The sequence below is a fragment of the Garra rufa genome, chromosome 12, assembly GCF_049309525.1.
Source record: "Garra rufa chromosome 12, GarRuf1.0, whole genome shotgun sequence".
In the NCBI taxonomy this organism is placed as follows: Eukaryota; Metazoa; Chordata; class Actinopteri; order Cypriniformes; family Cyprinidae; genus Garra; species Garra rufa.
Genome location: NC_133372.1, coordinates 22,879,626 through 22,898,821, shown reverse-complemented (window position 1 = coordinate 22,898,821; position 19,196 = coordinate 22,879,626). Strand labels below are relative to the sequence as shown.

Here is a 19,196-nt window from a genome sequence, read left to right as displayed (position 1 = left end):
GATTTCTGAAGGATTGTGTGATTGGAGTAACGATGCTGAAAATTCAGCTTTGAAATCACAGGAATAAATTACATTTCAAAATATATTCAAATACAAAACAGTAATTTTAAATAGTAAAAATATTACAAAATTGTACTGTTTTTGCTGTACTTTGGATCAAACAAATGCAGGCTTGGTGAGCAGAAGATACTTACTGTTCAAAAACTTTTGACTTGTATAGTGTATGTTGACTTTTTATGTTGTAATTTTGTTTTGTTTTTTTCTTATGTAGCAGTAATTGGCTTTCATTAAAGATCAGAAAAAAGCAACAAATTGTGAACAATTTTTATATTTGAAATAATTTATACACTGGTAAATAAATGTTACATATTGAATAATAAAGACTTATCAGAAAGTCACGATTCATTGCTCCAAGCAGCAATAAAAACAGCATGTTGTCATTTGTATTAAGAAAAAGTATGCACAAAGTGTATAACAAAACAGCAATATCAGGTATAAAAATATATTTTACAAACATCTGATTCCTATTTCAAAATGTCTTCACATTTGAAAGTAACATTTTAAATCTCCTCAGGCTACTATCGTTATTTGAAGCTACACACCTCAACACACACAGTTTGATATTCAATACACTTGCGTATCTGTGTGTCTAAATTTGGGTATAAAGAGCACCCCACATCCTTCACATAATCTTCAAATACAAAATGGACGAAATAAAATAAAAAAACACTAAACTATTTTGAATCAAACTGTGTATTAACGAAAGCTAAGGACAATACATAGACATTTTTCTAATGTTTTGTGTCCTCCCCAAAGGCGCCACAATCCTACATAACCTGCTGATGAAAACTGTCTATGAATATGATCAAATGTTTTGAGCACTATATGTAGTTATTTATTAATATCAAAATAACTATAAAGTTGGAAAGTCCCTGAATCTGTCCAGTTGTGGCCCTGCTTGCATGCAGGTGGAAATAAATACCCAGGAAGTTATTATACAACTTGAGAAATGTCCAAACTGAATTCATCACATTTCCAGCCAGGTGTTGGAAGCAGGGGTTTCTGACAAGAAATATCCAGGGGCTCAACTCACTGAGAAGCTTCTCAAAAGTGAGCTGCGATGGGCTGAGCAGGATTGAGGCATCACAGAGGTCCCTCTGGCTTATTCTCTAAGCTGTACTCTCTGGTCCGGTGCATTTTCCAGCCAATAAATGCCAGGAGTGCAATGCCTAATGTCTTATAGCCCACCTGAAGTCCTAGATACCTGCAACAAGTCATCATGATCATCAATTGTGCTGCTAATCAGTTCATTAGCACTAATTATCATAGTTTGCTTTCTGTTTTAAGCCTTGTTTGGCTGAATACATGCAGTGTATATGTTTGCATATGTTGGTTTGAACAGTTTTTGACTAACATGTACCTTCGTAATGCATTTAGGTCATAAGAGAACAAATTCTTACCTGTTTCTAAGGAGGTTGTTGTCATAGTAACCACATCCTTGCTTTTTTCCACAAGCAATTTTCCACCAGATACATGTGGAGTCTATGGTCATCCCAAACAGAGCTGGAGCTGGCAGCCAGGCTAAGCAAAGAGAGAGAAAAAAATTATAATTTTACTCAAATGTAAACAAACATAAAACCATTTACTTAAATAACAAAACAAATTGACGTTTTGTACTAATATTCTTAGATTTATGAAGTGTAACAGAGATTGATTAATTAGTTGTACCTCTTACACAGTAGCTGTGTTTTTGTATGACCAGAAGGGGGCGCTACAGTACTAACAGAATTGCAATTGGGTTTTTTCCCTCATCTGAGAATCATTTTACACTGATTTGCACTGACTACTGTACTCTATTTCTCTCTGTGTATTATCAATTTTGAGGATTCTGTATATTGCATTTAAAGTCCCCCTGTAGTCAAAAACTGCATTCCTTAAAACTCATCTTTGATCATCAAAATTACATATTTAAATGTTTTTTCTTGCCTTAAAGTCCACCTGTAGTGAAAATCAGTTTTTTATGTTGTTTATTTTGTTTATGTGGTGTTTTTAATATGCTTTTAGACAAACCATGTGCCAATCCATTAATCAACACCATTGCTTAGTATTTTCTCCTTAAAGGAACACTCCACTTTTTTTGGAAATAGGCTCATTCTCCAACTCCCCCCGAGTTAATAAGTTGAGTTTTACCGTTTTGTTCCTTTAAGACTGTGGTTTCCCAAAGGCTGTCCTAGAAATGCGGTTTGAAACAGCGTTTTTTTGCTACGTCACAAAATTTAATAACCAATCATGTAAATGGTTAGATTTATATAATTAGCATGCAAAATATACCAATAAGATTACCAGCACAAAACCAAAAATTAAATGGAGCAAACCCACTAACCGCTAACTTTAATAATAACCCGCGGCAATAGTGTAAAAGTTGCCTGGAGTCAGAAGCACCTCTCCCACATTAACATTTGCACAGGGGGCAGCCGTGGCCTAATGGTTAGAGAGTCGGACTTGTAACCCAAAGGTTGCGGGTTCGAGTCTCAGGTCCGGCAGGGATTGTAGGTGGGGGGAGTGAATGTACAGCACTCAATACCACGACTGAGGTCCCTTGAGCAAAGCACTGAACCCCCAACTGCTCCCCGGGCGCCGCAGCAATGGCTGCCCACTGTGTGTGTTCACTACTGTGTGTATGCACTTGGATGGGTTAAATGCAGAGCACAAATTCCTAGTATGGGTCACCATACTTGGCCTCACATCACCTCCTAACATGCATATGCTCGTAGGCGCGAACTGGAATTACTATCTAGGCTGCATTCGAGCCTTAGAGGTATTTTGATGACACAACATCATAAAGTAAGTAACTTTAACAAATGTTACAGCATCGACTGTAGTTGTCCGCTATTAAAAAAACAGTTTTATCAGTCATAATCCGTGTCTTAAGTTCAGTTAGTGGATGGATCAGGAGTCTCTGGCTATTGTGAGCAGGGTCCCGCCCAATTGCTACTCAAAACTAGCCCAATGGCATTTTGAGGGGGGGTCCCCCAATTAAAATCGCTTTGGGTGGTGGGGTTAAATACACATTTTTTGAAGGGGTTCCCCGTTACAGTTCGCATTCCAGGGGATAAAGATAATGTTATTGGGGTTGTTTCAACCCGAGGACATGAAAAACCACCCGCGGCAACAGTAGCTCAATTAAAGTAGCTCAATTCCGAGGGAAAACTGCGGATTCGGCAACACTGGGTGTGAGTGAGTGGAGGCGGGGCTAATTTGCACATTCATAGATCTGCGCATAGTAAATGAGGCTAGGGGGTAGAGTTACATTCAAGCTGTTTTAAAGGGGTCCTATTATGCTTTTTCACTTTTTGATTTTTAGCCACTGTGTATACGTTTGGGCATAAAATACATCTACAAAGTTACAAATTTCAAAGTCCACTCCAAAGGGAGATATTTAGTTTTTTAAAAATCCATTTTTTAAGAACTACAGTGAACGGCTCCTTTGGACTACAGCATTTGTTTTCTTAATGCTATGACGTCAAAATGTTAATCCTGCCTATGGCAATTCAAATCGTGGACAAAGTGGGGGATTCACCTAACTTTAGCGATATAGCATGGACAGCCGCTTCGGGGATGCTTCAGCAAGCCGCAGGGCAGCTCATATAAAGCAAGCATTGACTAAAGTGTCCGCGAACTACTCCGATAGCCATGTTGGAGCCGCACGGTTGACGTGTGGTACAGAGGGTCGAAACACATGCAGAGCCACGGCTAATGTAAACACAAGCATTGACTACAGTGATGATCATAGGTGTCCGCGTCGGAGGCGCCGTAGAAGTGTGCAGTGCGTGGTAGGAGATTTATTCATCATACAGTGTAGATATCTTCACTATCCTTACGCTGGAGCTGGTTTCGGGCATGTAAATAATTAAATAAATGAGCACAATAATGATAATATCATGTATCACGACCTCGCAGGCTGACGACAGGACCAACACTTTTGTTGCATATTATTTACTCACCCTCCATGCATCCTAAGTGTATATAACTTCCTTCTTTCAGAGGAATGTAATCGTTATATTAAAAATAATCCTGGCACTCCCAAGCTTTAGAACGGCATAGACAAGTGTTTTTATCCATCAGTCCAAAACAAGTCGATCCATAATAAAAAGTGCTTCACATGGCTCCGGGAGGTCAGAGTGATCCGATGTGTTTTTGTAAGAAAACATCCATATTTAAAACGTAAGAATCACTTTAAGTTAGTTTGCGCAGTTGTACACAGGACTTGCTGCTTTGGGAAGGGGCATAGCAGGACTGAAACGCCGTCTAAGCTGTTAGCCAATTGCAACGCAGTGGGACTTCTAACCAATCACAACACATTTCATCAAACCTGGCAGTAATCAAGCCATTTGTGCCAGCCTGGCGAGAAAGCTATTGCAATAATGTAAATTATGTGAAAAATATTGCATTTTTCGACCCACCAAGCATGAGAGCATGTTTAAGTGCACCAAAATAAAGACGTAATAGGACCCCTTAATTATTTTCACAAGAAAAACATTTAAATATGTAATTTTGATGATCAAAGAATAGTTTTAGGGATACAAATTTTGAATACAGGGGAACTTTAAACCAGCTTGAATGTAAGTCTACTCCTCTTGCCTCATTTACTATACACGGATCTATGAATACGCAAAATTAGCCCCGCCTCCACTCAGTTGCACGAACCAGGGCCTCCTGATTCACTAACTGAACTGTAGTACATGCGATTTAATGTCCATACGTAGATAATGACTGATAAAACTATGTTTTTACTAGCGGACAACTACTGTGGACACTGTAACATTCATTAAAGTTACTTATTTATTTAACAAATTGTTAAACAAAGTTGTTATTTTTGTTTTCTTTGCATACAAAATGTTTTGCAGCTTCGTAAAATTATAGTTGAACCACTGATGGCAGATGGACTATTTTCACAACGTCTTTTGATACTTTTTGGTGCCTTGACAGTGTTATTGACTAGGCAGTCAATGGAGCAGCCACAAAGCTCCCGGTTTTCATCCAAAATATCTTAAATTGTGTTCCGAAGACGAACAAACAACGGGGGTAAAGTGATTAATGACATAATTTTCATTTTTGGGTGGAGTAACCCTTTCATGGATTGGCACATGGTTTGTCTAAAAGCATATTAAAAACACCACATAGACAAACAACATAAAAAATATTTTCACTACAGGGGGACTTTAAATTGCATTTCACACTTTAAAAGGATAAATAAATTAAAGTAAAAAAGGTGTGTTTGTGTTTTACTTACTCAGAACTCTCAGAAGCAGAAACTGAACCCCAATGGCAAAAGACTTCTCTTCTGAAGGAACTGACCTGTAAGTAAAGACAAAAGTGAGTGAAATAAGATACGAAAACTCTTGAAATGTCTTTAATTTATTTAAAGTGCAGTGTTTTGGTGTTTATATGTTGGCATGCATTTGTGTTTTCTCACCTGAGCACCATCATGTAGATAGGGTTGTGCGTTAGGCTGGCAATAAGTCCAGCCAGAGATATAAGGAGCATTACAGGTAGGAGATAGTGAGGGCATGTATTGGCACAAGGGCCAGGCTTAGCAGTTGCCACACCAGGAATACACCCGCAGTTACTATAAATCTGTGTGTGGAGAGACAGTTATTATTCTATGACATTTCAAACTAGATTTTGCCATTTACAAACATTTAAGTACCGAAAACTGATTGAATGATTCAGTTATTATTGGTCAATATTGGTCACCTAGTTGAGACCAATAGTAAGAACTACAGGTTTATTTAAGTCACAGAGGTCATGACAAAAAAAAAAAAAAAAGAAAAAAGAAAAAAGAAAAAATTATAAATGAAAAATTATAAATTAAAATTAAAATTATAAATGAGTTATAAAGTCAGAATTGCGAGACAAACTCACACTTTTGAGAAATAGTCTCAATTCTGACACAAACTCGCAATTTTGAGTAATAGTCGCAATTTTGAGAAATAGTCGCAATTCTGACTTTTTTCTTAGAATTGTGATACAAACTTGCAATTCTGACTCTGAATTGCGTGATGTAAACTCGCCTTGTGAGTTATGAAGTCAGAATGGCGATATAAATTCACAATTGTGACGTTATTTGTCAAATTCAAATTCTGATTTTATAACATGCAATTGTTGAGTTACTAAGTCAGAATTGGGAGATATAAACGCTTTCTTTCCCATTCAAAATTGGAATTTATAACTTGCAATTGTGAGTTTATATTTCACAATTCTGAGAAAAAAGTCAGAATAGCGTGAAAAAAATCTGAATATAAACTCAATTGCGAGATACAAACTTGCAACTGTGAGAAACGAGTCCAAATTGTGATTTTATATCTCTCGTAATTCTGACTTTATAACTCACAATTGCGAGTTTATATCATGCAATTCTGAGAAAAAAGACAGAATTGTGAGATAAAAAGTACGTTTTCATACTATATGGTTCACAGTCTTTGTAATGTGTTTTCAGCAAAACATTTCTAACACTTATAAATTTTGAAGTACAAAGACTGAAATATTAATTTCTTATGAAACATAGTCCAGTAATCTTTGTTATATTTACAACCGCTTTTATGTAAAAAGCTATGTATCAAACTAAAAAATCCCTTGTCATATGATAGTGTGACACACAAGGTAAAAGGAAATCTGACCCAGACTTCAACAAATACATAGTACAAGAAACAAATACAATAATTAATACATTTCACCGTTTCCTTTAAAAAAATCTTTCTTCACTTTTACATGCTTAATTGTGGGTTAGCAAAACCAGTTGAGAAACCCTGCATTAGTGCTTACCTTCATTACAAACATCATTACAAGTGATAGCTATAAGGATACTATAATTATAAAGTGAACAACAACTAACAGTGTTTCACTGATGCAGCTAGTTCTAACACTTATAATGCTTTCCTCGTGCTCTATTGACTTTCAATGACATAGTGTCCTCGAGTGCCTGTTTTGGTAAATTCAACAAGCAAGGGAGCCAGCTCCAAGTCTATTTCTCACTATAATTACCTCCTGGTATGATATGTGCTGCGTCATATAGAATAATTCATCATCAGCTGCTCCTGTAAGTCTCTAGCTGGGCAATTATACAGAAGCTTTAACAGACTAAAGGTGTTCCGAGGCCCCAATGCACTTCCTCCAGGAAGTACTAATTAGAGATTGACTGAACTCAACCCATTGATCGCTAACAGGCTATGACCGGTCATTTGCTCAATGTCGCTAGTACAGCAAAAACTCCCATTAAGCTGCTATCCGGCTTCAGTAATGAGCTAAATAAAGGTCCAGATGGATAGATCTATGCAGTGGACCTGCTAGAACTCTGGTTTGATATAATGTATGGAAATTTCATGACCAACTTCTGCTTTGGGTGTCAGATTTGTTTACCTTGACTCTATGTGGGCTTTGGGGATCCGTGGAGAAGTTTGTGCACCCAGCATGGCAGGGTGAGATGTATTCAATGTTGTTATCCCCACACACTGGGTTATAGGCGCTTTTGGGACAGGAGCAATTGGCACTACAGGGCAGCTGAGGCCTGCTGGGCAGAATAGCACAATTTAGCCTCTCCTTGCAGAATACAGACACATTTTATAAATTGGTAATCCTAAAGTAGTAGTTGACCCAAAAAATCTAAACCCATGTTGCTCTGAACCCATATAACAAAAAGACTAATTGACAAATAATTGGTCAGACTGGAAGATTATCAGTCAATACTGAAAATTTCATATGCTTTTTTTTAAGCTTAAAATCTGCAATTTTCATTGGAATAAACATCCCAGTACAATACTCATATTTCATCTTGTTCTGTGGTACAATGAATAAATGTTTGCGACATCATGAGAGCAAGTAAACAATGACAGATTTTTCATTTTTGGGTGAACTATTCCTTTAATATCCAGACACATTCAAGTCTGATAAGAACATTGGTCAGGGTTCAGGACGTAGATCATTTAACCGAGTAAACCCTACAGTTTTATGTATTTGTGTAATTGTTCTCACACAATAATAGGAGTATGTTCATAAAGTTCATGGCACATAATCAAGTCACTAGAGTTTCCATTTGAACACACAGTGTTCTAGAAAAACAGACATTTCCTTTCCTCCCAGCTGGCACAGTGAAAGTGTTCGAATATGTAGGACACACAGCATTTTGTACATTGATCTGAACTTAAGCTCAGAGTACAAGTGACTTGTGTCCCATGCTGTTTGTGATCTCCCCTGTGCTCTCTTGACTGATTATACAGTATTTCACTGGAAGTTCATCTGGACACTTTCACTAGAACACAATGGTCTGAATCCAAACACTAATAGAAGACAAAGAACAGGCTTAGCTTAACAGTGTTTTTAGCGTCTGTGAGGACCGTCTGTCTTTTACATACCCTATTTATAGATACTTCTATTAAAGGAGTAGTTCACTTCCAGAACAAAAATGTACAGATAATGTACTCACCTCCTTGTCATCCAAGATCATGTTCATGTCTTTCCTTCTTCAGAGGTAGAGAAATTATGTTTTTGAGGAAAACATTTCAGGATTTCTCTCCATATTTTTTTTTAGAAAATAATCGATTGTTCTGCTAGATAAGGCCCTTCTTCCTCGACTGGGATCATTTAGAGCCCTTTGAAGCTGCATTTAAGCCCGAGTTCAAACTCGGGGGCACCATACACATCCATTTATGGAGAGAAATCCTAAAATGTTTTCCTCAGAAACATAATTTCTCTACCTCTGAAGAAAGAAAGACATGAACATCTTGGATAACAAGGGGGTGAGTAAACTGTCTGTAAATCTGCCAAGTTTTTTTTTTAAATAAGTGTCTTATGCTCATCAAAGCTTCATTTATTTAATTAAAAATACGGAAAAAACAACTCAATTTAAATGACGTTTTCTACGTGAATATATTTTAAATTGTAATTTATTCCTGTGATGCAAAGCTGAATTTTCAGCATCATTACTCCAGTATTCAGTGCTGCATAACCTTTAGAAATTATTCTGATATGCTGATTTATTACCAATGTTGAAAACAGTTGTGCTGCTTAATATTTTGTTGGAACCTGTGAATCGTTTTTTTTAGGATACTTTAATAAAAGTTAAAAAGAACAGCATTTTTTAAATAGAAACCTTTTGTAACAATATACACTACCATTTAAAAGTGTGTGGCAGTAAATTTTTTTTTTTTTTTCTTTTCATTTTTGAAAGAAGTTTATACTTTTGTTCAGCAATAATGTGGGACCTAAAGGATTTTTCTGAAGAACAACTATATGTAAACGTCTTTTATGTGAAATATCTTATTCAGGTCAGTACTAAATAAAAAATAACATGCATTTTGTATGATCCTTCTTATTTTAGTAAAATAATTAACATTTTGCAGATTCTGCAAGGTGTATGTAAACTTTTGACTTCAACTGTTTTTCCGTTTGAATAAATGCTAAAAAAATTTATTGGACAATATAAATAGGCTGTATTTAGATATTTTTTATTTATTTTTTTAAATGGCCAAAAATGTACTGAACATTTTTTTTTTTTTAAACATATCTTAATGGTAATAGAACGTGTTTCTGTATGTCAAACAGTAATGCATACAGCTAGCAACACTCATGGGTTTAATTTTAAGGGGATTTTTGAAGCAATAAAATGTATACTTCAAAGGTAATGTAAGGTGCTTTGGCTAAATGTATCAGCCAAACACATACATTTAGGATGAGTGAAATTGCCAAAAATTTACTTATAACAATTGTGCCTTTGAGCCAGACAGTTAATCTCAAGTTTCTCCAGAGGGACTGTCTGGGCAATCAGTCTTCAGAGCCTTAATTATTTAAACAGAGAAAATTCTAAAAACATGGAAGCAATCAAACAAATGAGAACACTCTGTTTTGTGGATTCTCACCTACCCAGTCCAGACCTGACTACAAATTATCTATAAACTCAAAAGAGCATGCTGTTAAACTCACTCGTTATTGGCATTAGATGTTCTTGGATAAACACCAGCGACATTTTGTGTGGGGCATCCCATGAAGAAGAGGGGTATACAGCAGAAGATGGAGATGGTGAGCATTACAACAGAGAAACGTGGAATGGCTCTCAACGACAACCCCCAACGTTTCATAATCAGACCCCCCAGCACCATTCCCACAGCGATGGATGGCAGGTTTAAAGCACCTGAGAGAAAACAAAGATTTATTCACAGATAAGGGATTTTCCTCAGTATGTAAACACTGGAACCATGCCAAACACAATACTGTACACACAGGAATGTCTAAAACTAGTGTCACATTTCTCCAAAAACTGTTATCATATCTAAGGTCATCTATTATATTATGTTGACTGACCAATAAGAAGGTTGCTGTAGGACGCAGAGGCACTGTACTGCCGCTCCAGGAACTTGGTGAGGAATGTAGCAAGTCCAGCGATTACAGAGGAGAAACAGCACTGGGTAAGAACCAGCAGCATGAAAACAGGACTCAACAGCAGCCTGACAAACATCTTAGGGAACACTGCAAAAACACAGACCACAGAAGATAGAAACAGATGTTTAAACGTTGTTAATTACAAACGATAAGTTGTTTTTCCAATATATGAGCATATGTTTGAAGTCAAAAGTTTACATACACCAATCTGCAAAATGTTATTTATTTATATGTGACCCTGGACCACAAAACCAGTCATAAGGTTAAATTTTACAAAACTGAGATATATACATCATATGAAAGCTCAATAAATAAGCTTTCTATTGATGTATAGTTTGTTAGGATAGGACAATATTTGGCCGAGATACATCTATTTGAAAATCTGGAATCTGAGGGTGCAAAAAAATCAAAATACTGAGAAAATCACCTTTAAAGTTGTCCAAATTAAGTTCTTAACAATGCATATTACTAATCAAAAATTACATTTTGATAGGTTTACAGTAGGAATTTTACAAAAAATCTTAATGTAACATGATCTTTACTTAATTTCCTAATGATTTTTGACATAAAAGAAAAATCAATAATTTTGACCCATACAATGTATTTTTGCTATTGCTACAAATATACCCCAGCGACTTAAGACTGGTTTTGTGGTCCAGGGTCACATATTTATTTAAGTAAGAGGGATAATACAAAATACATGTTATTTTTTTTTATTTAGTACTAACCTGAATAAGATATTTCACATTAAAAACAATTACAAATAGTCCACAAGAGAAAATAATAGCTGAATTTATGAAAATGTCCATGTTCAAAAGGTTATGACTGTATGATTCTGAGATCCATCTTTTCACACTAAGGACAACTGAGAGACTCATATGCAACTATTACAGAAGGTTCAAAGGCTAACTGATGCTTCAGAAGGAAACAAGATGCATTAAGAGCTGGGGGGTGAACATTTTTTGAATGATTTTGAATGAATTTGAAGATCAGGGTAAATTTACATTATTTTGTCTTCTGGGAAACATGTAAGTATCTTCTGTAGCTTCTGAAGGGCAGTACTAAATGAAAAAAAATGCTATTTAAGCAAAATAAGAACAGTGTACATATATTCATTTGGCTCAAAAGTTTTCACCCCCATCGTTTTTAATTTCTGAAGCATCAGTGAGCATTTGAACCTTCTGTAATAGTTGCATATGAGTCCCTCAGTTGTCCTCAGTGTGAAAAGATGGATCTAAAAATCATACAGTCATTGTTGGAAAGGGTTCAAATACACAGAAATGCTGAAAAACCAAATAATTTGTGGGACCTTAAAGGAGTAGCTCACTTTCAGAACAAAAATTTACAGAAAATGTACTCACCTCCTTATCCAAGATGTTCATTTCTTTCTTTCTTCAGCTGTAAGGACGTTGTTTTTTGAGGAAAACATTTCAGGATATCTCTCCATGTAATGGACTTCTATGGCGCCCTTGAGTTTGAGCTTCCAAAATGCAGTTTACATACAGCTTGAAGCTTCAAAGAGCTTTAAATGATCACAGCCAAGGAAAGAAGGGTCTTATCTAGCAAAATGATGGGTTATTTTCTAAAAAAGAAATTACAATTTATATACTTTTTAACTTCAAATGCTTGTCTTGTCTAGCTTGGCAAGACAAGCGTTTGAGATTAAAAAGTATTTAAGTTGTAAATCTTTTTAGAAAATAACCGATCGTTTCGCTACATAAGAATCTTCTTCCTAGGCTGGGATCATTTAAAGCCCTTTAAAGCTGCATTTAAAGCTGCATTTTGGAAGTTCAAACTCGGGGGCACCATAGAAGTCCATTATATGGAGAGAAATCCTGAAGTGTTTTCCTCAAAAAACACAATTTATTTACGACTGAAGAAAGAAAGACATGAACATCTTGGATGACAAGGGGGTGAGTACATTATCTGTAAAGTTTTGTTCTGAAAGTGAACTACTCCTTTAAAATCTTCAAGTTTGTGGCCAGCCTGGAGGTCTGTCCCTATACGTTTGTATGAACTCAATCTAAACACACTCAAAAATAAAAGTAGACTGACCATGTGAACAACTATTCTGAAACAGGAAATCATGAATGAAGACATGATCACGCATAAACCAGCTGCTTACAAATCATGCCCTGGAGGCCAGTATATTCATAAGAACGAGTCAGATCCTGTTACAGTAACAACCTGAGCATGATGTATGACTCAAAAGACAAGATATTCACAAAGAGCACACTTACGCCTCGACAACAGGCACAGGACTGCAGAAATTTTAATTGCCATAGTTAACTAAATTTCTAACTGTGAGTAAACTATTTAAATTGGCATAACTACTAATACTCAGATACAGTGGACTCACTTTTAAAGAAATCCAGCATGGAGCCCTCTGTCTTCTTGGGCTCTTCTTTTTTGATGCCACTTTCCAATTCGAAAGACTGCAAAAGATTTTCAAATTGGTATGTTTGCTTTGCAAAAATGTCTTTTTTACAATAATTAATTATTTATCTGCTTATATTTTTGAACCAAGAAAGATTTGTCACTTATTCTACCACTATTTTTATATTTTTCAAAAAGAAGATGCTATACGGTGAAGAGGTTTCAGGAATATGGTAACAGCCTCTATTTCTCACTGTAAATGTGTGAGTATTGCCTACTGCATATCAGATTCAAAAACATGGTGTACTAGTTTCACACTGTCAAACACAGAGAATATCTAAATTTATTGTGACAAGATGGCAGCTAGCTGCATTATTGGGATTTCTCCATAAAAAAAAAAAAAAAACTGTCAGAATACAGTTGAGAAGGAATATTCAAAATAATCATGATTCTTAAGCACTGTGACACATACATGCCAAAGAAGAACAAATATAAAAGTTTATGTACCAATATTTTCGAATGGATTAGATTAGATTAACAAATCATCACACATATGATACATGCTATAGTCATTTTTTTTAGCTCTAGGTAGCTCAGACATGGTTTAAATGAGGGAAATTATAATAAAACAATAACCTCCCAAACATGTTTTTTAAAATTTACGTGATGAATATGGCATATAATGGTTTGTGACACAGAAAATACCTACAAGATTAGGGTATACTACCATTAATAAATAAATGGTAGTAATAAATATAAAATACATTTTATTTATAAAATAAATAATAAAAAAATGAAAAGAAATAAAATGTTTGGTTTCAAATGTTTTTTGTTTTTTTTTTAAATGAAATGTATACTTTATGTAATGATTTGTTAAATTGACCAAAACTCACAGTAATACCCAAAAAAACTAAATAAATAAAAAAATTAAATAGAAACAAAAATAAAATAAATAAAATAAATGTTGTTCTTTTGGACTTTCATATCATCAGAGAATGCTGGAAAAATGCATCACATTTCCCCCCAAAATAATAAAATAAAATAAAATAAATTAGATTCTTGAAAGTAAAGTTTTTTCAAGAAATGTATACTTTCTGTAATGATGCATTAAACTGATCAAAAGAAATGCAATAAAAAATAATAATAAAACAATTAAAATAAATGTTATTCTCCCGAACTTTCATATCATCAAAGAATCCTGGAAAAAAACGAATTTCCCCACAAAATAATAAAAAATTAAATAAAATAAAAATAAATGTTTAGATATTTGAGGGTAAAAAATATAAAAATAATCAAACAAACGTTGTTCTTTTTTACTTTCATACTTTTCAACTTTCATTTACTTTCATCAAAGAATACTGGAACAATGCATCACAATTCCCCTAAAATAAAATAAAATAAATAAAATAAAAAATATTAGCACCAAATCAGCATAATAGATTTCACATTTGTGAAGGATCATGTGACACTGACGACTGGAGTCAGCTTTGCCATAACAGGAATAAATTACATTTTAAAGTATATTAAAATAAGCAAACAGTTATTTTAATCAGTGGCATACACTCATTTGTTAGTAATACAAAACTGTGACTTACATTCTCTACATGAAGTGCTCTGGGAAAAAAGAAGTAGGGGATTGAAGTTAGAGCAAGACCTCCAGAAGTGATGAGCAGACCAATCCACCATGCACCGACCCATCGAGGATCAGTAGGGGTCAACTCCAACTCAACCTTCCCTAAATGAAAGAAACGGCATAATATGTAACACCGCAGCTGTCTACACTGAACAATAACATAAAGAATAGGAATTTGTTGTAATGACTAAAAAGGTAAACAAACCATCGCTGGTTCTGTCCACATCCACATAAATCTGCAAAGCCACAGAGCCCAGAAGATATCCAAAAGAAGGCCCAAACACTGACACAGCAAAGAGAATAGCTGCAACACGCAACAACAGAAACCTCATTAATCTTTACAGTTCTTTCATTTGTTACAGCTCAGTGAACAATATGAAAAATATTAAAAAGTACCAATATAAAGAGCAGAATTCCCAGCTCCTGCAAAGTCATCTATGTATGAAATTCCAAAAGGTTGGATGGGGACAGAGCCGATTCCGAACAGAAGCTGGGCCGTAGCCATCAACGGCCAAAATTTACTGGTGTCCACAAGCTTCTGTGAATCCTCCTGACCACAAGCCCCAGCACCCGTTGCATTCACACGAGAAAAACACATCTCCAGCTGTTTGTTCTCTGTTGGATTGAGACGAAGAAATACAACACATTCATCACATCCACACCCAACCTTCAGTTCACTTGTGTTTAGTATCTTTCATTAAAATTTCCTGGAATGATGAAGACAAAATATGCTGCATTTTAAAGGGATAGTTCATTCCAAATAGAAAATTCTATCATTAATTATTGACCCTCATGTCGTTTCAAACCCGTAAGAACTTCATTTGTGTTTCTGAAGATGAATAAAGATATTTTTGATGAAATCTGAGAGCTTTCTTACTCTGCATAAAAAGCAACACAACTGAAACGGTCAAGGCCCAGAAAGGTAGTGAGGACATTGTTAAAATAGTCACGGGTGAGAAGAAATGATTGAATAAAGTTGTTATTTTTGTTTGCTTTGCACTAAATTCTTGTAGCTTCATAATTTTAGGGTTGAACCATTGATGTCACGTGGACTATTTAAATTGGCTTGAGAAAGCCCACATGCTAATTATCAGAGGTGGGTAGTAACGAATTACATTTACTTGAGTACATTTTTGGGGTAACTAGTATTTTTAGAGTATATTTAAAGATACTTTTACTCTTACTCAAGTACATTTATAGTGAAAAAACTTTACTTTTATTTCACTACGTTTGATGGCGTTACTCCGTTACTGACTATATATATATATATATATATATATATATGTATGTATATATATATTAGATACTTTTTATACTTTTTTATTCTTACTCAAGTAACTATTAAGATTGTTACTTTAACTCTTACTTGAGTAAATATTTCCATAAGTACTTGTACTTTTACTTGAGTACAGATTTTGGGTACTCTACCCACCTCTGCTAATTATGTAACTTGTTAATCGTGTTAGAGACATATGTTAACAACATGCCAATAACATGCTAATCATGCCAGAACCATGCTATCAACATGCTAGTAACATGCTAATCGTGTTAAAATCATGCTAGCAATTTTGTAATAATGCTAGTAACATGTTAATAATCCTAACCATGCTAGTAACATGCTAATCGTGCTAGCAGCATGCTAGAAACTTGATAACCATGCTAGAAATATGCTAGTAACATGCTAATCTTGTTAACAAATTATTGAATAAAGTTGTTATTAACATGCTAATAAAAGCAAGGCAAACAACATGATAGCAATATGTTAATCATGTTAGAAACATGTTAGAAATGTGTTAACAACATGCAAATTGTGCTAGTAACTTGCTAATAATGCTATAATCATGCTAGCAACATAGCTACCCTGCTGAAAAAAACAGCATATGCTGGTTAGGTATGTTTTGGTGCTGGGATGCTGGTTTTAGCTGGTTTATGCTGGTCCTTGACCAGCAACATGACCAGCATTAACCAGCTAAGGACCAGCATAAACCAGCTAAAACCAGCATCCCAGCACCAAAACCTACCTAACCAGCATATGCTGTTTTTTTCAGCAGGGTAGTATCTTGCTAATCATGCTAGAATCATGCTAGCAACTTGCTAATCATGGTAATAACATGTTAATCATGCTAGAAACATGTTAACAACATGCTAATTGTACTAGTAGCATACTAATCATGCTAGCAGCATGCTAGTAACTTGATAACCATGCTAGAAATATGCTATTAACATGCTAATAATACTAGAATTATGTTATCAACATGCTAATAACATGCTAATCGTGTTAGAAACATGTTAACAAGATGCTAGTCATGATAATAACATGCTAACCATGCTAAAACATGTTAGTAATATGCTAATCATGCTAGACACATGCTAGTAACTTGTTAACCATGTTAGAAATATTCTAGTAACATGCTAATCTTGCTACCAACATGCTAATTGTGCTAGTAAAACATTATAATCATGCTAGCAACATACTAGTAACGTGTTAATCCTACAAGAATCATGCTAGCAACATGTTAGTAACCTTGCTAAAACATGCTAGTAGCATGTTAATCTGGTTAACAACATGTTATTAACATACTAATCATACTAAAACCATGCTAGCAACATGCTAATAATGTTAAAAACATGCTAGTAATATGCTTATCATGCTGGAAACATGCTAATCGTGCTAGTAAAATGCTAATCATGCCAGAAACATACTAGTAACTTGTTAATCGTGCTAGAATCATATTAGCAACATGCTAGTAACTTGTTAACCGTGCTAAAAATATGATAGTAACATGCTAATTCTGCTAACAACATGATATTAACAGGCTAATGATACTAGAATCGTGTTAGCAACATGCTAATAACACGCTAATCATGTTAGAAACATGTTAACAACATAGTAATCATACTAGAATCATGTTACCAACATGCTAGTAATATCATGCTACAAACATGTTTACATGCTAATCGTGCTAGTAATATGCTAATCATGCTAACAACATTCTAATCAAGCTAAAACATGTTAGCGACATGCCAATAATGCTAGTAGCATGCTAACCACATACTAACTTGCTCATCGTGCTACAATCATGCTATTAACATGCTAGAAACATGTTACCAATGTGCTAATTGTGCTAATAACATGCTAATCCTGCTAGTATCATGCTAGCAACATACTAGAAACATGCTAATCATGTTAACAACACTTTAGTAATGTAGTATGTTAATCATGTTAAAAACATTCTAGCAACATGCTAGTAACTTTCATTATTACACCATGCTAGTAATTTGTTAATCATGCTACAAACATGTTAACAATATTCTTATAGATTTGGAACGACATGAAGGTGTGTAATTAATGACAGAATTTTCATTTTTGGGTGAACTATCCCTTTAAGTGTGAACAAAAATGAATGATATTACACTTAAGGTCTTACGTAAGCGGATGCATATTTCCTTTAACCTTTGCATAACATTGATAAGGCCATAACATTATATAATAGGCCAAAAGACAGTCTCTGCAAGAAGAATAGGGCAAGTGAGAGAATGAAGCAAAAATAAACGGGTCTAAGGAAGTGAAGGGAGATAGCGGTTATCTCTCGGAGTAAATTCCGGGTGATTTTTTTTTCGGCCTGAGAAATTTCAACAATATCTCCCTGTTACATGCTCCTCAACTCTATCCGTTCCATTTTCAACTTTTTCTCAACCTAATTCTAAACCCTATCTATAAGGGGTCAAAATGGAGTCTCTCTGCACTGCAGTTACTTCCTGTAGACCTGCCTACCCTGTTATGTCTAAGCTGATGTTTATCATCCAGCTGTGTTATTTTAGATCCCCTCTTTGTTGTGTCTGGTTTTCTTCAAAGTGTCCTGAGCCTTTTTAAATGAATGTGGTGATATTATCATTTTGATGAGCTTAGAGTCTATCTTCACTCTGGGGCATGAAACAATATTAACATGCTGAAGAAAACAAACAGAGACAGAAAATGAGGAAAAAAGAAAGCAGACCTCATTCCAAGAGATGTGTTAGGTTTCCAAGTTTTACACTGTAAAATTCACATTAAGTAGTTCAATGAGATGAAAAGGAATGCTAATGGCCTGAGTGATACTTACGATGCGTGCCAATAGTGTAGGGCTTGGACAGGAAGTGAGGTAGAGCTAAGATCATGGCACTGATGGACATTAGCAGGCCGCCCAGTCCAATGAATCGAGGTCGGTGAACCCGGCTTCCCATGTAACTAACAAACACTATAAGCACCGTGTTCCCTACCTGCAAAAAAAATTGAAACAAGTTAATATTAAGCCCCTTCGCTGTTGACCAGTCATACACTGGTGTGAAAAAGTATTGGCCCCCTTCCTGGTTTTTTATTTTTTTGAATGTTTGTCACACTTTAATGTTTCAGATCATCAAACTAATTTAAATATTAATCAAAGATAACACAAGTAAACACAACATGCAGTTTGTGAATGAAGTTTTTTTTTTTGTATTATGAAGGGAAAACAAAATCCAAACCCACATGGCCCTGTATGAAAAAGTGTTTGCCCCCTAAACTTAATAACTGGTTGGGCCACCCTTAGCAGCAACACCTGCAATCAAGCGTTTGCGATAACTTGCAATGAATCTGTTACAGCGCTGTGCAGAAATTGGCCCACTCATCTTGGCAAAATTGTTGTAATTCAGCCACATTGGAGGGTTTGAGCATGAACCGCCTTTTTAAGATCATGCCACAGCATCTCAATAGGATTCAGGTCAGGACTTTGAC

General features: G+C 35.3%; 1 protein-coding gene across 2 annotated transcripts in view; it reads right to left on the bottom strand.

The window, feature by feature from the left end:
- Positions 1-312: 312 nt before the first annotated feature.
- slco2a1 (solute carrier organic anion transporter family, member 2A1) overlaps positions 313-19,196 on the bottom strand; it is a 31,573-nt gene continuing 12,689 nt past the window's right edge. The window contains exons 3-14 of one of the 2 annotated variants that reach the window (XM_073851641.1): positions 18,547-18,703; positions 14,840-15,058; positions 14,649-14,747; positions 14,406-14,545; positions 12,794-12,869; positions 10,357-10,521; positions 9,979-10,186; positions 7,420-7,570; positions 5,477-5,637; positions 5,294-5,358; positions 1,461-1,581; positions 313-1,264 (exon numbers count right to left, since the gene is read on the bottom strand). In XM_073851641.1, coding sequence (XP_073707742.1) covers positions 1,144-1,264; positions 1,461-1,581; positions 5,294-5,358; positions 5,477-5,637; positions 7,420-7,570; positions 9,979-10,186; positions 10,357-10,521; positions 12,794-12,869; positions 14,406-14,545; positions 14,649-14,747; positions 14,840-15,058; positions 18,547-18,703 — 1,683 coding nt within the window. In that variant the 3' untranslated portion in view covers positions 313-1,143. The remainder of the gene's footprint in view (positions 1,265-1,460; positions 1,582-5,293; positions 5,359-5,476; positions 5,638-7,419; positions 7,571-9,978; positions 10,187-10,356; positions 10,522-12,793; positions 12,870-14,405; positions 14,546-14,648; positions 14,748-14,839; positions 15,059-18,546; positions 18,704-19,196) is intronic. The other variant, XM_073851642.1, reaches the window with a different exon arrangement.